At 36.2% G+C, this 18,735-nt stretch overlaps 2 protein-coding genes across 2 annotated transcripts in view; both read right to left on the minus strand.

Moving 5' to 3' along the window:
- Window positions 1–3,345, minus strand: part of LOC101315195 (ABC transporter C family member 12-like) — a 15,015-nt gene extending 11,670 nt beyond the window's left edge. Inside the window, exons 1-11 of the mRNA XM_004290532.1 lie at window positions 3,016–3,345; window positions 2,575–2,753; window positions 2,114–2,159; window positions 1,778–1,934; window positions 1,431–1,545; window positions 1,264–1,344; window positions 1,104–1,131; window positions 907–963; window positions 538–603; window positions 354–428; window positions 132–239 (exon numbers count right to left, since the gene is read on the minus strand). Of these exons, the coding sequence (XP_004290580.1) occupies window positions 132–239; window positions 354–428; window positions 538–603; window positions 907–963; window positions 1,104–1,131; window positions 1,264–1,344; window positions 1,431–1,545; window positions 1,778–1,934; window positions 2,114–2,159; window positions 2,575–2,753; window positions 3,016–3,345 (1,242 nt within the window). The remainder of the gene's footprint in view (window positions 1–131; window positions 240–353; window positions 429–537; window positions 604–906; window positions 964–1,103; window positions 1,132–1,263; window positions 1,345–1,430; window positions 1,546–1,777; window positions 1,935–2,113; window positions 2,160–2,574; window positions 2,754–3,015) is intronic.
- Window positions 3,346–4,475: 1,130 nt separating this feature from the next.
- LOC101290712 (ABC transporter C family member 2-like) lies at window positions 4,476–16,043 on the minus strand. The gene is made up of 28 exons (XM_004290533.1): window positions 15,948–16,043; window positions 15,055–15,442; window positions 14,467–14,645; window positions 14,273–14,312; window positions 13,730–13,886; window positions 13,447–13,561; window positions 13,279–13,359; window positions 13,137–13,161; window positions 12,669–12,725; window positions 12,202–12,267; window positions 11,997–12,071; window positions 11,380–11,487; window positions 11,019–11,153; window positions 10,730–10,836; window positions 10,547–10,640; window positions 10,077–10,244; window positions 9,823–9,963; window positions 9,511–9,711; window positions 9,194–9,292; window positions 8,922–9,074; window positions 8,355–8,764; window positions 7,922–8,102; window positions 7,503–7,826; window positions 6,506–7,262; window positions 6,164–6,285; window positions 5,783–6,028; window positions 5,210–5,630; window positions 4,476–5,122 (listed from the first exon to the last, which is right to left on the minus strand). Exons 2-28 carry the CDS (start codon window positions 15,385–15,387, stop codon window positions 5,025–5,027), a joined length of 4,893 nt encoding a protein of 1,630 aa, XP_004290581.1. The 5' UTR covers window positions 15,388–15,442; window positions 15,948–16,043; the 3' UTR covers window positions 4,476–5,024.
- Window positions 16,044–18,735: the final 2,692 nt, after the last annotated feature.

The following is an 18,735-nucleotide window of genomic DNA, read 5'->3' on the forward strand; positions in this document are numbered from 1 at the left end:
GAGAGAGAGAGAGATAGAGATCAGCTTCGAATATTTAGATCTTTATGTTTAAATGTCTCCACAAAAGTCTACAATTTTTTAGACTTATATAGAATTCCTTCATGTATGACAATACCTCTACTTGACCATACCTGGAGTGCAATAGCATCTGTAGACATCATATTTGTTATCTTCCCAGTTGGGAACTTCTTACGGCCCTCATGTGTTATTCTTATAGATTTACGGAATATAGCAGCTACCTACAAATTAGTAAAACAAAGCAATTAACTTTTAATGAATCACACAACATGAAACTGAGTTGGGCAGTTGAACTTCAAATTATATTATATTTGCTTTGTTATACAGAAATTTACCAAAGTTGATCTCAATCGATAGCCGACCCGCATAATATTCTGGTAATAGTGAGATTCAGGGAGCACACCAAATGACTAGACAAAGATGAATAAACTTGTCAACATAGTTCACTATCTTTTGAATCAACAGTTCTTATTAATAAACAAGATGTTACTTGAGAAAAGTCCGAGATAGAAGCCATACCAAACCAATGAAAATTAAGAAGGCATATATATAACCAATCCAAGCTGGATCACCCCGTTGCATTGACTGCAGGGAATAGCAAGACAGGCAAGATGATTACAGACACTGTTGAAACCGTTAAATACAAGTAATATGCTTCACAAAGTAGATTCTTTCAATTGTTCAAATGAAAGGTGATGCAAAAATTTGAGATGATAGTGAGCTACTAGAGTAATTAAATGAGTGATATAATAATTCTTAGGCTAAAATCTTCAAGATGAGAATTGTTGAAGCTCGCTGCAGACTCCTTTACAAACAGCTTTTGATATGATGGATTATACATGGTAAAATAAAGTCTACTGATAAGGCTTTGGCAAGAAAGAAACTAACCTGCAAAAGATGATTTAATAGAATGGGACCTGAAAACTGAGACAGATCATGGCAAATCTACAACATGGATATATAATGTCATTAGAAGCTTCTCAAGTATCCATGAACTTTTTTTTTATAGATACGGAAGTATCCATCAAGCCTTAAATCCACACTGTTTCTAACTGTTTGCATCCCCACAAACTAGAACTCCTTACCTTGAAAAAGCCTGCCCCCAACCAGAACCTACATAAAACACATTAACAAAGCCAGTGAATATAAGAAGGAAATTAACCAAATTGAATTCAGAACTTATATAAAAAAATAGATAAATGAAAAATATATAAAAACTAGTTTTTAGTTCAATTCAACTATTACCTTCGTCCAAAGCTACAATTTAGTGCTCTCAGAAGCCATGGCTTGGACCTTTGAGATTCTTCAAACCAACATTCCTGAAACCTGCAATACTCAAAATTATATGCATGTAGCACAGTGGAGATAAAATAATGAAAAAACAACTGATACGGAGGCAATGAGAATTGGACCTTTCAATCAGTGTCTCGGTCTGATCCCATGTGTCCAACTTCCAAACATCTGTTTCAGTGATGGGTTTTCTGTACCCTAGCTGCATGAGTGGAGTCATCCATCCAAAATATATTCCTATACAGATGCACAAGAGAGAATACTAAATGTAGCATACTTGAAAATACAAAAAGATAATGATAAGAAGTTTTCTTTTGCATTCAACTCATAACTCCCGCCTAATTAATATGGAGGCAATAGCAGACATTCTCAGCTTAATCCCATAAAAATATGTTATGAAAGAATAAGTGGGAGCCATTTCGAAACTTTAAAATTCTGCGTCAATTATAGGGAGTTTAAGGCTCCTTACTGGAAAATATATTAACATGTCGTTCAGGGAAAATCTGATCTTCTCCTGGTAGCGTTTCATATTCAGCATTGTCAAGTGACTCAGATTGCAGAACAACGTACCCAGGATAAGGTTTCAAATTGGGAACATAGAAGAGAAGTAAAATTCCAAACAACACCTGCATGAGAACAATAACAGCAGACCAAAACGTAAACAACTTGTTATGGAATGACTTAAAATAACAAAAAAATTCTAAACATCAGTAGGATTTACATGTTTGCATCCTCGGACAATAAACTCAATATGACTAGCTAAATGTAAGAGAAAACAAAATAAATGACAGTATTTGGGACAAACCTGGCAACAGACAGAGCTTATATACAGATACAGGGAAGATGACCAGCTAAATGACAGAACTTATGTACATTAAACTCAATATGACCAGCTAAATGTAAGAGAAAAATAAAATAAATGACAAGGACAAACCTGGCAACAGAGAGTGCTTGTATACAGATAGAGGGAAGATCTGCAAGATTCAGTAAGAACAAAGATTATGAGAACGTCCTATGAAGTCTGAGAAGATACAGTGAATTATTTTTTGCCTAGAGCTATTAATTCAATTTGTTTCTGTAAATTCTAATCCAAACATACAACAAACATTTTGTTAAAATTTGAACGTAGGCTGTTAGGACGTGAGACAACAATTATCCTATGCACTATCGTTCATCCTCATGAGTGGACCTGCACAGACTACACTGGAAAATGTGATCAACCAAAGGGAATACAGTATTAAGTAAGTGAAAAGAAAACAAAATAACCTGCTATAGGAATGTGTCACTCCAAGAATAAGATTTAGCACCACAGCATCTCCTACCAAGACATAAAGGACTCCAAACCGAACATACCATCGGAATTCCCGAATGTAAATCTTAGTTTCCAAGCCAATTAAGATTAGCATAGAGCACCAAGAAACAGCTTCAATGATTGAAGAAGCCATCTGCAAGAACTCAAATAACATTACGCATATGCTGTATACAATCACATTGGGTTGTTATTCAAAACTATTAGATTTAGTTTTTACAAGCTATCAACAATGTAAAACTTTTAAATGAGCTATTCAAGATTCTTTTCATGTTTGCTTAATCACATACTATTTTGTGTGTGCATGCTTACATTTGAAAGACAAAAATTAATAAGGCATGTCGTAAGCAAATGTTCCACCAAAAGAGGAAAAAAAATAACAAGAATAAAAAACCCACCTCAAAAGGAGCAAAGCCAGATTTTGCAAACGGGTAAAATAGTGATAAACCCATCACCAACCTCAGTAGAGGCCCAGCAGTGGAGTAACCAGCCAACAATAACAACAAGTAGTTATAGTAATTTGACCTCAACCTGAACCTCTGGGCTTTCAAATTCTTCTTCATCATCCATACTCGATAGCAGCACAATCCGAAAAGAACTAAATGAGAAATGCAGATGACCATAAAGTCCATTGCACAAGGAGTGTATGAGCCAAAAGCACTCACTGCTTTGGCCCATACCCCATTAGCTTCTGGTTGACAATACCAGTCTATTGGCTTAAAACCCATCTCTGTTATTCACTACAAACTAACACCACCACTTCCAATTTCACTCAGCTTTGTTCTCACTCAATCTCAACAATTGGTTTCTCACTGCAATAAGAAAAGGAGAACACCTTTATTCAAGATATTGTCATTCTGTTATTGGGTTCCATAAATTTTGATGCTAGTTTCTTTCACATGCATTTGCAATCCAATTTAAACAATAACCCACATGAACCCAGAAGCAAATGTTTGAGACTTTCTAGTATAAAAAGTCTAAACCCAATACTATGTTGCATGCAAACACAGCAAAAAGATACAGTACAAAAGAGAGAAGGGTGGTAAAGCGAGCACCTCTGGAATGTGCTGAAAACAAAACCTGGGCAAGAGCTTCTGCTAGAGCAGGACTCATTTGACCAAGATGAAGTCTGTGAAGAAACATATAAAACAAAGTCATTGGCAAAACGACAGGGAAGAGATAAGAAAAAGACCAAAGCCAAGTCTTTGAAGAAAAGGATGAAGTCGTTGGTGTGACAGACTCGCGGACGTGAGTCATCATCATGCTTCTTGTAGTTTGTCAGGTATTCTGGTAAGCCCAGACCCATGATTGGGTGGGGAGTCATGTCAGGAAAGGCGGTGGCGGCTTCACCTGAGACGTGGCAATGTTATGTCAAGTGACCAACTGAGGTGAGTAAAACCGGTTTCACGTTTACTTATTTAGAATGGATAATCATAGACATAAGTGGAATGAAAGAAGAAATGAATCGGTATAATTTAGGATGATTATTCATAAATTTATTATAATTAAATTCGTGAGTTAATAATTAATTCCTAATAAGAAGGTATGACCACATGTTAATTCTGATTCATTTACTTGTTAGTAAATGTATGAATATTTTTATATAAAATCATTCATAAGATAAAATTATGGTGTGTTAACGCATTTTAAGGATTAATATTACCACTTTATAAACTCATTTTACATGTAATGCATTAATATATTGTAACATTCCTCATATTGTAGGAATTTAATCTACTATATTCCTTGTAAGTAAACGTCCCTGAAAGTAACCAAGTTCATGATACAAAAACAGATGCCAAAGATTTTCTCCTCCCAATCTGGATTAAAGCAAGACAATCTCCTGTGAAATTATCTATTTCTATTAAAAAAAAACACCAACTCTATCAAGAAAAAATACATGTTACGCTAGAAACGTTACCATGTATATTTTTAGATTAGAGATCAAAAGAATTGATTACTCTTAGTACAAGGATACCAAGTTGCTTAAAACTCTCGCCTTTTAATGCCTGTATTCATTATTTTGCTTCAACTTTCCAAAGGCTGCACAAAAAGTTGCAGTGGAAACAAACCTTTAATTGTCAGAAATACGAATGTACTTGAAGATAGCTTCAGGCAGGTCTACACAAATTGTCTTAGGTTTTCCATCATATAAGATCATGAAGTAGGATATGGTGAACCAGTTTGGCAAAGGACCCATTTATTCCCAGAAGGTCGCACCAATTAAACATTTACAGAAGCGGACACCTTTGGATGTCGTGTGTCTATCTCCCTCATCATATAAAGCGACTAGAAAAATTTGTAGAATCTAAATTACAAAAATCAGATACCATATATGAAGATTGGTGTGATGGTAAGTTATCTGAAGCTGTTTGAAACTTCATAGCTATACCAGAGTCACCATTTTCTACATGTCAGCATGGTCCCAGTCGATCGATCTGTCTTCAAAACCAATTTCTGACTGGTGAAGCCTATTCCTCGACAGTCTACTCATTACAGCAAGACCTGTACAGAGAAAAGATGAACATGAGCATTTTATCGTTCGAGTTCTTACAAAATTGAAAATGAATGCAACAAGAGTCACAACTGTACCTTCAACCATTCGGTAAAGAGATGACCACCACCCATCTCTTGAGATCTGGTACTGATCAAGTGACTCTTCAATAAGTTTGTCATGTTTCCCTTCCAAGACTCCTCGGAGAGTTATTACAGCGTCCTTCGTCTTAAAGAGAATACTGTCCTGGTCTTCAAACTCCAACCTTTGAAGGTCATTCTGGGATGAAGTAAGGCTAACAGCAACTGCAAACTGGGCAGCTGCAGCCCAGCGAGATGAGGCCAGCCATCTCCTCTGTCCATCTAGTTGGTTGTTATCCACTCTTCTGTTTTCTCCTCCCTCCCCAAGGACCAAGCTTCTTAAATATTGTGCATTTGCTGCGCCTGTGCTTTGGACCATTTTAGAGAAAGCACTTCTCTCATTTGACAGCAAGTGCTCTGGAGTGTCATATTCTCGAACCTGGAAACATGAAACATTAAAAATTTGCTATCAACAAAAGAATGAAGTAAAACCAGCTACTAGGTTTTGAACTTCAAAAGCGAGGCTTTGGTACATATGATTCAAATTTGCAGGTATCCCATAAGACTCATAGAACTCTAATTAAATCATACCCGGCCATTATCAAGCAGAAGGATTCGGTCACAGTCAATAATGGTATTTAGACGATGAGCAATAATGAGCATTGTACAGGATTTAAATTCTTCACGAATAGTTTTCTGAATAAGAGCATCAGTTCTGACATCGACAGCTGCAGTTGCTTCGTCAAGAACAAGTATTTTTGATCTTCTCAATAGTGCTCGAGCAAGACTCAATAGTTGACGCTGTCCAACACTGAAATTCTCTCCCGACTCCGAGACCTTGACATATCAGAAGGAAGGTTACTTAGGGATGAAGGTACCATATTGTAAACTTGTAATTAGGGTATCAATAGGAAAGAACATACTGCAAATCTACACAAAACAGACATCAAGTAAACAAAGTTGAGCATGTACCTCGGCATATAAACCCAAAGAATTCCTCCTGATGGCATCCTTCAAATGTGCCCTCTCTAAAGCCTCCCATAGATCAGCGTCATTATGTTCTTGAAATGGATCGAGATTGAATCTCACGGTTCCTAGGAAAAATAGAACAGAATGATTAGAATAAAAAGAATTTTACACGAACATGTTGTGACAAAAACATAGCTCCCCGCCCCACCCCCGCTCGGCAGAATCAGATCAGAAAAAACAAAGGGTCTTGTACCCACGGATCTTTGAGGTAGTGTTACTACATTCACATCTTTAAAAGCACAGATATATGATTAAACTACTAGAAAAATGACTAGAATGGCATACCTGAAAATAGAACGGGTGCCTGTGGAATAATACCAAGAACTTTCCGTAGATCTTCGAGTCCAAACTTACCGATATCACAACCATCAATCAAAATTCTTCCTCTCTCTAATTCAACAATTCGAAATAAAGCATTTAGCATGCTGGACTTCCCTGCCCCAGTCCTTCCAACTATTCCGACCTTGTCGCTAGGAGAAATTGTGAAAGACAAGTCATGCAAAACTGGAGGAAGTTCAGGTCTATAACGCAGAGCAACATCTTCAAACTTAATAGATCCAGATGAAGGCCATCCTGGTGGGGGGCGGTTGCTCTCAATTACAGCAGGAGCTTCAGAAGGCAACTCTATATATGTACCAACCCGCTCAACAGCATTTAAGCTATTCTCAGCCAGACTTGCAAGTCTCAATACACCAGTCATTAGACTTGTAATATTAAGAGCATAACTAAGAAGTAAACCCATAGTGGCTGCAAACTCCTGTTGATTCTCAGCCCGTCCATTCTGCATAACCGCAAAGGTAGCTGTAAACCATATCATGAGACCTCCCAATGTTTCCAAACGGATTGCGAGCCACCGATTTGCACTTATATTCACCAGCGTGAATCTGATATTGTTGTCTACAGACTTTCCATTAATGTCTGCCATCCGATCATAAGCCTTATATGCACGAATTGAGGATATACCATTCAATGCTTCTCCAAATTGAGCATAAACAGGGGATCTGCTGATGGAGTCCAAGCGCTTCACCTCTCGGGCCATGCTCTACCAAAGAGCAAAATAAAATAATTCATTAGATAAGTGTGAGACAAAAATGAAAAAACTGGAAAAGACATGATTAATTCTCACACGCCTAGAAAACTTTTTTGCAATTTATTAAAAAGAAGTCAATTGAATTATATAGAACTAACAGTAAACTGATCTGTTGCGTGATATATTACGGAAAAAAAGATTTTGTACGTGCCAAGCACATCAAACAAGATTCCAGTGGATGGTTTCACATACCTGATAATATAAATAGGCTGCATAAAACAAGACCAGAAGAGGCAGAATGGCCCACAAGGACATAGTGCTCACGATCCCTATTAATACGAAAGTAGAAAAAAGCTGAGACACTTGACCAAGAAACATGTTTACAAATGGAGCGACATTCCGATCAATATCTCCAAGATCCTTTGCAAATCTATTGATTATCCTGCCAAGGGGATTGGTCTGGAAAAAGACCATAGGAGCTCTTAATATGGACCCAAGCATGGCATCATGCAACCTCCTGGCAGCATAAAGACTAGAAATAATCAACCAATAAGAGTTTGCCAGTGTCACCATAACCTGAAACCAAGATATATATATTAGGACATATTACTACAAAATTAGAAATTTCTAATCCAAGACTGAACAAGTTATATGTCTTACTGTAACCTCACCTGACCAACAGATAGAAGAGCATATATCAGATTGTAGAAACCAGGGTCATATGTCCCTGACATGCCTTGATTAGTCCAATGACTCAACCACGTGCTACTTGAAACTCGTAGAACCTCAGTTGAAATATAGCATGTAAAGAGTATGAGAACCACCCACAAGCCTCCTAATGCATTCTTATACCTACACACACAAAATAACTAGATTAGGTAATTAATTAATTCATGTTTTATGGTATACTAAAATACTGTGCTTATGTGAATTCATAGAGGTCCTTCTCATACTGAGTATAACACTGATGATCTCCACATACATCCTAACCTAGATTTCTTTAGGAGAATCTTCTGGGAAATCTTAAATCAGAAAAAAAAAAAAAAAAAAAAAAAAAAACTTAAAAGCGTAACAATACTAAATTACTATTGAAATTCTGATTACCTTGCCAAGACCTTCACGCTGACTACTCCTGTTTCCCGTTCCTCTTGTTTAATGAGAACAGATTTTCCTTCTTTTTGTTTATTTGCATGGCTTGCAGTTTTTGACATATCATGGACTACCCCATTGGCAATAGGTTTCGAAGAGGCATTATGATCAATCGTGACGCCATTCTGATCAACAATTTCATCATCTTCTTTCTCTTCCGCATATTCTTCCATCTTTCCCGCATTTTCCATTAGCCTTTGGAACAGCACACCATTGTTGGAAAGCTCCTCAAATGTTCCCTCCTCTTTCACCATTCCATCATGAACCAAAATGATTCTATCAACTTGGGAAAGAAAATGTAGCTGATTGGTAACAAGGACTCTGGTTTTCCCTCTTAACTCTCCCTTGATGCATTTATCAAAAACCTAGAGAGATAAATTGTATAAATAAGACAAGTATACAACATAGATAGTGCATGCAGGTAAATTATAGAAAGGAATACAACAAAGCAAAGTATGTAGAAGCAACAAGGATGACAAAGCTCCTTAGGTGAAACATTAGAGTTAGAAGTGAGAAAGTAACCTGTCGAGCCACATGAGCATCAAGGGCACTTAAGGGATCATCAAAAACGTATACATCAGAATTGGAGTAGACAGCCCTAGCCATAGAGACTCTTTGCTTCTGTCCACCACTAATATTCACTCCTCTTTCACCAATCTCAGTCAGGTCACCACCCTAAAGAATCAACAGGTGACACAAGTGAGGAACTTAAACAACAAACTGCTAGGTACAAGGGAAATTTTCGATGTATAATAAAAACTAGCAGAAAGAAAGAACTTTCTAACAGCACTTACAGGCAATAAGTCAAGGTCATGCCGCAATGCAGTCACATCAATTGCCTTCTGATATCTTGAAGACTCAAAGAACGATCCAAATAAAATGTTGTCACGTACCTGCCAACATATATACATATATAACTCAATACTTTGCAGGAGAAAGTAGATTGCATAATGATTGATTTAACACTGAAGGTTCAATTGACTACTGTATTCAACTAACTTATCTTGAAAACTAAAACAGATCTATCATTGTTGATGTCAAGTTTTCGAGGTTGACAGGAGCAGATCCACACAAATACTTATCAGAAAGGTGTATAGGCATCAAAACTTACGGTTGCATTAAAAATCCATGAAACTTGTGGAACATAAGCAACCATTCCTCTCATTACAACACTTGTATCTGCTACAGAAGGAAGCTCCCCTAGCATAGCAGATATAAGTGACGTCTTCCCTTCACCAGTACTGCCAACAACTGCGACCAAGCTCCCAACAGGAATATCCAAATTAATATTTGACAGCGTGGGCTTCTCTGCCTGAAGGACAACATATACTTTCAGGTCCGTTAGCAAACAAATGTGAAACTAACCACCACAACTTTAAGTATAAGCAAGCCATTACAAAACAAGCAACATTATAGATGATACCTTTGAATCCCAAGAAAAGAATCCATTCTTAATTGAGATGGCTGGCAGTACTGGATCAAGAGGAGGATTTGGCAGAAGAACTCGCTCTTCTGCTAAAAGTAACTCCTCCAGGCGCTTTAAGGATACATTAGCATTAACTGCCTGTCATTTGGAAGGAAATTTAGAGTAAAGACACGAGGCAAATAGTTTGGGAAAACAAACGTAAACAGTGTCAAACTCTGAAAACGTCAAAAGGTAAGGAAAGAATCCGGAACCTGAGTTATTATATTAGGAAGCATGAACAGAGGAAATCGAAGCACAGCAAATAGAGACAGTGATGTGAATGCCCTTGCAGGTGTGAGATTTCCCCCAAGCAAAGTGTACAATCCAAAGGAAATCACAGTGACCACAACTGGGATGCTATTTAGTATAAATCCATTACACTGCAAAAGAAATAGAATAAGGGATGATAGAAGGGGGGAAAAAGTAAAAGGAAAAATGTCAAGCACCTCAACACTAACAATAATTTAAATGTCCGCTTTAATGTGGAAAGTTATTTAAGTCAAGAATTTTTTATACTTGGTTAAGTAAACTGTGGAGTGGTTTTTGGATTGAATATTATTTATATCCAATGGGAAAAGGTCCATATTTTAGACATCAGATTAGTAGAGTACAAATATAATACATAGAAAGCTTCATGTATTTTTTTCATCGTTCATATCATAGGAAAGATATAAAGCCATACCGCTCCCAGTAGTGATGCTTTCCGAAACCAGTCCAATTCTTCAGTTCGGACACTTTGTACCTTGGATTGAAAACTACTCTCCCATGCATAACATCTAAGAAATTTGAAAATCAAAGGGAACTGTCAGTTTTGAATTTCGATCCCCTACTATAAAGTATGCAAATTTGAAAATCTGAGATATACTTCACAGTGTCCATTGCAGCCAAAATTTCATTCATTAGGCCAATTCTCTTGTCTGTACGTTGCAACCCCTCCTTAGACAATTTCTGCATTTTGCTAATAACAAATGTCTGTTCCAAGTGAATCAGACATCAAGGAAAAAATTAGTGGAGTTGGTCAGGACAGATGAAGACATTATATTAGGTGATACCTTTTTCATGTAGTTACCAGAGGTAACTCTTTTCACAATAACTACATGCCAATGTAACTATTATGGGAAAAATAAGCAAAATCAATGAACCAATTCATTTACCTGTAGTGGGAACATAAGAACTAACATGAGTGCACCAAGTAGTGAAGCAACACCCAATTCCTGGTAAAGGAGAACCATGCAGATTGTGATACGAAATGGCGCTGACCACAAAGTGTGAAGAGACTGCGTTACTTGCTGTTCAAGGAAAGAAGAAAATTAACCAAAGCATAACATAAATCTAAACCTATTTGTAATTTATAATGCACTTGAGACTTGAGCAACTATTCAATAATCTAAATCTGAATGCACAAAAATCTTAAATTTTTTTTAATGCATTTAAACACATCTGCAGATATATATCAAACATTATTACCTATTAGAAATAATTAATTATGTTGACTATTGAAATGGGAATGCATACCTGAAGTGCTTCAGCATCAGTTGTCATCAGGTTGGTAATCTTTCCAGATGGAAACTTCTTTCGAGCTTCATGAGTAAGCCTTAAAGATTTCCGAAACACAGCAGCAACCTATGAGGAAAAAAATCACATACAGATGTGTCAATATTATTAAAACATTCTGCATACAATATATTTTGAGTTTAGCCGGATTGATACATTTCCCAGATCTATCAAGATTGTTAATACCCCTGGTCAGCAAGAATACCCTCCTACTAGCTAAACACTGACCATTTAAGCACTAAAGCCAATCTCATGCTAAGCAAACGAAAAACCTTGACCCTCTCATGCTCTCACAATTCATTATATACCTGCTAGATATAACCTAATCACCGAAGAGATAAACTGCTATAGATTGAATGTATTTTGGTATTGAGAGACATCAGTAAGCTTAAGATGACTGGTAAACTATAACCCTGACTCACCCAGGACAATGTAAAGGACCTGTTAAGCAATTTAATTATATTTGTTGCTATCAGGCATGTCATTAACGGAAATTAGAAACATAATAAAAGACGCATATATAATAATAACTAATAAGCTATTAACGAAAATGGAGATCGAAAGGGATGGCAACATACCAGTGTTGACCGTAGCCGGTAACCAACACGCATAACATTTTGAAAATACTGAGCTTCGCATAACACACCAGCGGTCTGGAAGCAATTTAAACCAATCAGATATCAAACTCTGCTTGATTTGGCAATTCCATATTGCAAAGAAAACGTCGCAGAATGAAGACATGCAAACAAATTGGCATAAATATATAATCTAAGGAAATCATACCACTCCAAGAAATATTGAGAAGGCATAGATGTAACCAATCCGTGCTGGATCCCCTCGTTGCATAGACTGCAGACAATAATGAAAAAATTTTAAGTAGTTTGAGAAAGAAGTATAACGGCGATTACAATGACTCTGATATAATGCTTCGGAGTTCAAGCATATCAATCATGCAGGAATTAAGCAGCATACTTGAAATAAGAAAGTATCTTTGGTTAATAGTTAATGTGGCAATGCAAGTGACTGTTGCTTTCCTGTGTTCGAGAAGATAATGGTGTAAATGGTTACAGATAAACAGAATCAGGGAGTGTGACAGCCATATCTGGACTAACAATAACAATTACATAGCCAAAATAACCAATATCTTTATGCCAACTAAATTTCTTGTAATAATGAGTATTGAAAATGCAGATGTTACAAGACAAAACTAAAAGTACGTTATCCACTGAACTATTAGGATAAACACAAACCTGTAAGAGCTGATTCAAAATGAGTGGCCCTGTAAACTGGGAAAGATCATTGCCAATCTACAAGTTTCCAAAAAACAATAAAATAGGTTATGTGACTATCAACATCCAAACTGCTGTATGTTAATATCTGAGAAAGTGAAACTGTTACTGTTCTTTCTACATTAGGAACAACATTTAGAAACTAAACTGTGGCCACGAACAATTCGCAAGTATTACAGTAAGAAACTATAAATGAATCATGAACTCATTGAACTGTGTGAGCTGCATGGATACTAGACTAAGAAGCGTAACAACACTATCCTACTAAAGGAAAGAACAATATTTTGGTTTACCAAATATAAATACTGTAAGGAACTTATTGTACTATCATGTGCCACGTGTTTTGATATTCTACTATGTCTTATTTGAATGTAAAACAGAGTTAATACAAGAAAACCAACAATGAATCGTGTATTCGTGTATGATTACCTTCCAAAAGCCTCCCCACCAAAACCTATAAGAAGAAACACAAAATATGAATGAGATGCATACACAGAGGATTTCACAAGAAGCACAAGACCATAAGAAAAGAAAGTAACATAATTCTTAGTTGTGCGCCTCGAAAAATTACCTTCCCCCAAGGCTAGAGTTCAACGCTCTTAAAAGCCATGGTTTAGGCTTTCGTAATTCCTCAGCCCAACATTTTTGAAACCTAGAAGGTGATTGAGAACATTATTATCTAAACTGTAATGTATATAAGTGTGAATGAAACCAATGTCTAAAAGCAACAAGCACACACTTATTGTTCAGTGTTTCAGTTCGCTCCCAAGTATCCAATTTCCAAATATCTTTCTCCGTGAGGGGTCTCTTATAGCCTAGCTTCATAAGGGGATTCATCCATGAAAATATTACTCCTGGAAAACGTACAAATTGAAAACATCAGATCATCAATGCTGGTCCAAACAGAATGTCTGAAATGTATTACATTTGGTTACATGTCTGAAAAAATTTAGTTTACCAATAGTATCTCTAAAATCTCTGCAAATTTACTAGATGCTGAGCATTAAGTTTTATAGACATACTTGAGAATATGTTGGCCTGCCTCTCAGGACATATATGCTCTCCTCCAGGAAGCTCTTCGTATGCAGCATCATCAATTGATTCAGTTTGGATTGGAGTATAACCAGGATATGGAACCAAATTTGGAACATACACAGCCAAAAGAATTCCAAACAAAACCTACAACCGAATAGAAGACAATTTAAAAACCAATTCGCATTTGATTTATAGTCTGATTAAAGAAAGTACAAGAAGCTTTTTCTATCGACCTATAGTTTCACTCCACTTTTATCTTAAACATAGTTAGCCATCTGCTCACAAATGGATACATATCCTCTACAACAAGGCATGTACCATGTATGCCCCCAAATATCTTTTGCTGCCTCCCTTTTCTGATAGATTGGTAAGGAGTAGCTAATACAGGAAGTGCTTTGACTAATTTGACTATAATGTAATTAGGTTAAAGCTCAAAATATTACTACGGTGTAATTAAAAATGTGGGACACAAAGAACCAAACAAAAGCTAACCGATGATCAAGTATTAAAACAGAGAAGACCAAACATACCTGAGCAACAATTTCACTGATGTACAAGTATAACACAGATCTGCAGGAATTAGAAAGGATTGTGAGCCCATCTTGCACATGATATGTCGCCATATCAACTACCAAGGATCAAATATGAAAACTTTGAGTATATGTAGCCATATCAACTTTTGACCAGAATGGAACCAATCCAGGTAAAACAGAGAGAAAGAAACCTGTTGTAGAAGTCCTTCACTGTAAAAATGAGATTGAACAGCACAGCATCTCCTACTATATTATATATTACTCCAAATCTTACAAACCATCGAAACTCACAGATATAGATCTTGGTTTCCACACCAATCATGATCAGCATAAAGCACCAAGAAAGAGACTGTAAGATCAGAGAAACCACCTGCAAAGAAGGGACCATACTAAATGTTGAGCATATGAAAGTAAGCTCACTGCAAGAAGATAATGATGCCTTTTGATGCTACCTCAGTATAGCGATGTTCTGAGAACTGACAAATTCAGTATTCTTTACTCTTGGTCCAGCAATGGATATGTTATGGTGAATTAAACCAAGTAATATCTTGGTTTCTTTTGTTTAGTCTACTAAGCAGGTGAGGACTAAGTGATTTCCCAACATGTGAAAAATGAAAAATAATCGGATTTCTTTGAGAAAGTTTGAGATAGTATGCCTCGAAAAATTCTTTTTGCATTTATTCAGCTCAATTGCAAGTATTTAAGTTCAAGCTACTGGAATGGCAAGTTCAAAAAGATAAACTCACAACAACAACAAAAACATGGATCAACAAACTAACCTCAAATGGCGCAAGGCCAATCTGACCATCTAAATTCAGCACTGAAATTCCCATGATCAATCTAAAGAGAGGCTCGGCAGTACAGTAACCAGCCAACAAGGCCAGCATATAGTTGTACAGTTTGGACTTCAAACAGTATCTTTGGGCTTTGAAGTCCTTCTTGATCCTCCATATTCGATATATGCACAGACCCAGAAGAACCAACTGAGAAAAGGTGACAACTAGAGACTCAACTGCACACGGAGTGTATGCACCAAAGGCATTCAGCACAGCTCTTGCCCAGACACCATTGGCCACCGGGCGACAATACCAATCCAGGGCTTCAAACCCCATCTTTGTTTGCTTTCTTCACAGGAGAACTTCACTTAAAGTGCATGCTCCATCAGTCCTGCAGTATCATACCTCTGAATTTAGCCCACAATCAACCACTCCCATAGTCAACACAACCCAACAAAATCTAAAACTTAGCTCTCTCCACACACATAGTAATAGAAACTCAAGAGTAACATCAAACACCAACATTAATAGAAACTCAAGAAATAAAGGGAGACAAAAAAAAGTTCAATCCACACAGAAAATGCAACAGATATTGACTTCAAAACTCTCAAAAGTTCAAGACCCAGTTGTCATTTTCCTAGTAAACCATACAATATATCAAACTCGTACTAAGATAAACACCACAATGAATAGTACATCAAACCCAGAAAAGAAAAAAAACCACACTGAAAAACCCACAAACAGAAACAACAAACCCAGTAAATTTCACATTTCAAAGAGCCATAAAAACCTCAAACCTCAAAGTTTGGAAAGTTTACACCTTTCGCGGATCAAAGTACCCAAAAAAAAAAAAAAAAAAAAAACAAACCCAAATATCCATGAGATAAAAGGCTGACCTTTTTTCTTGCTTTCTGTATCCTAGTTCTGCAGAGCTGGGAGAAATGGAATTTGTTCTCTTTATATGTGGAGTTGTGAAGGAACCAAAGACCAAGACTGTTATTATTTATTAATCAAAATTCTTAACAACTCAAAATATAATACAAAAAGATTTGAGCTTTTTAGGCTCTCTCTGCGTCACCGATTACGATTCCGATAGGATTTATTTCCATGTTTTTATATTTACAGATAAATAAAAAATGGTGGTAATTTATAGGGATAATGTGGAAAAAAATTGGGGGATTTTGTTGGTGTGTGTATAATGGTGCAGAAATGCAGAATGGTTGGAGCATGTTTGTCTTTTACTTGGCCTGTGATTTCTATATTTTTGGACTTTTGCAACTTTTTTGGAGGTGTTGTATTGATTAGAAATCAAGAGTATTTTTGGGGCAGTGGACTTTTATTATTATTATTCCTTTTTGTCACACTCTTTTTATTATTGTTCCTTTCTATATTAGGGAATAGATCTACAAATTGGGAAAAAAATCAAAAACTTGGCTACTTTCTTTTCCTCTAATTTTTGAATAAAGAGTTTAAGGTATATACTCGAGAACACCCTCTATTTTTATAAGTTTTATTTCTATAAGTTGATGTTATTAACATTTTTTTTATTATTATTAACATACTTTATCTATAATGAGAGTCAATCAAATAAATGTCTTAAACACCAGTACCATTAATAACTCATTGTTAAACCATTTTGAGCTTGATTGATTTTGTTCAAGAGGATCCTTTTCCTTTTGGTTTCGAGAGGATACTAAACGGTGTCTTTGAAAATGAATGTTTGTAATTATGACATCATGCCTTTTCCCAGTGAATAACTGTTGGTACGATCGTATTGGACCCTCTAATATCTGCTGTTGTACTTTCTAGAATTAAATTCAGTTTATCCCCTTGTGGTTTGGGGGTGATTTTATGTTAGTCCTTACACTTTTATTTTCATCAGTTTACCCCTTGAACTCTTTAAAATCTGTCTGCCGTGCCCAAATTCTCATATTCCGTTTGAATTGACCGTTAATTATTAGCAATTAAGGTCCGATTTGGACAGATAAGGTCCGATTTACCCAAATTCTAGATACGGGCCTCATAGTTAAGGTTAAAATTATCAGCAATTCATGTCTGATTTGGACAGAATATAGGATATTGGTCATGCTTGAGGAAAATTTGAAAGTTTGAGGGGTAAACTTATGAAATTGAAAGTATAGGGATTAACATGAAGTTACTCCCAAACCTCATGGGGTAAACTGAATTTAATTCTACTTTCTATGCAGGCTTTTAGTTCAAATGTGCGCATTCATGCTATTTCATCAAAGATCGTGGGAGCAAATCACAAGCCCAGACATCCAAAATCATTTTAACAATTTCACTTGTCATTAACACACCTATTTTAGTTCAAACTACATTTTATTTGATTTTATGCAGCTCTCATGCTGTATTTGAGGATCGAAAACCGAAGTGTTACATCGTCCATGTTTGATAAATTGTTTTACTATTTTTCTTTTTTGTGTGTGTGTTGATGTTTATTTGAACAAGGGCGGCAGCTGCAAAGACAAAGTTTGAATCATATTCGACCTTCTTATTTATAATTATCTGAGTCTTGTTTGAACAAGGCACTGAACGTTTGGTTGGACTGCTAGGAATGACTTGCAGGAATTTGTCTTTTTCAATCCCCGTTCAAAATCGTACCTAGTCAATACCCTGATTAAGTTGATTAGACTGTACTTCAATTAGTGAATAAAAGTGGATCAAGACAACAAAATTTACCCTTTTTTTTTTTTTTTTCTTGTGGACGAAGACATGGAGTTGAATATCGAGCATTTTCTATGAGGGGGATTCGCGAGTTTCATGGAGCACAAGTTTCTACGTAGAATGTTACTAAAATATTTGAGAGATGAATAGATTAAGAAAGCTAAGTTCTCTCCTCTCTCTTTATTGTTTTCTAAATCGTATAATTTGAAGAGAACGTTTATCTACTTCAATTATTGTCACGTACGTCCATTTGAGTTTTTAAAATTTAATTTGACTTACGAAACAAATTGGTGATCTCGTTAGATCATTGTTTCATATAGAGTAGTCTATTTAGATTAGTCATCAAAGGAAGGGAAGATTTGCTTAAGGACAAACTAATATATCTTCATCATGAACAAGAATTTTTCAGTAAGCCCGTTTAGAAGTAAGAACAATTCCTACCTGATAATTATCTTGAATTCCATAAATTCATAGTGATGAAGACAAAACCATATTGTCCATTTGCTCTGGCTTTACATCAATGGATCTTTCGGACTATATTGACACTTCTTCTGCTCACTATCTCGATCACCTTTATTTCTGTGGCTTTAGTAAAATTCATAGATAGCCAGAGTGTCGACTAGATAGTTCGCACACTTTCAGAATAGGATTTTGGCTCTGTGCTTGAGCTTGGGGGAACCTATGCTAGCTAGTATGCTTTGTCACATTGTGTGACTTTTATCTCATATAGTTTTTGTTCGTTTACAAACAAAAATGTAGGTTTAGTTCATTCGGAAATGGAACCGGGATCCTCTCCTCATAAACTTCTCATAATATTTCCTAACAAGGGTATTATGGCCGTCCGTTTTTATGCAACGGTTCAGATCTCTTAAAAAACTTATCATCTCTTCCATCTCATTCTCTCTCTTTCTCTTTCTCGTGTCCTCGTGTTTTGTGGTTTATGATATGCAGACAATGCTCCTTGCACCGATTTGTTATTTAGTAAGAAAACATTAAAAA

Source organism: Fragaria vesca, linkage group LG2 (assembly GCF_000184155.1).
Source record: "Fragaria vesca subsp. vesca linkage group LG2, FraVesHawaii_1.0, whole genome shotgun sequence".
In the NCBI taxonomy this organism is placed as follows: Eukaryota; Viridiplantae; Streptophyta; class Magnoliopsida; order Rosales; family Rosaceae; genus Fragaria; species Fragaria vesca.

Coding starts and splice junctions, on each gene's coding strand:
- LOC101290712 (XM_004290533.1), bottom strand. CDS start 15,387: ATGGGGTTTGAAGCCCTGGATTGGTATTGTCGCCCGGTGGCCAATGGT. Junction 14,646..15,054: donor TTGGCCTTGCGCCATTTGAG/GTTAGTTTGTTG, acceptor CCTTCTTTGCAG/GTGGTTTCTCTGATCTTACA. Junction 9,293..9,510: donor CATGGATTTTTAATGCAACC/GTAAGTTTTGAT, acceptor ATATGTTGGCAG/GTACGTGACAACATTTTATT.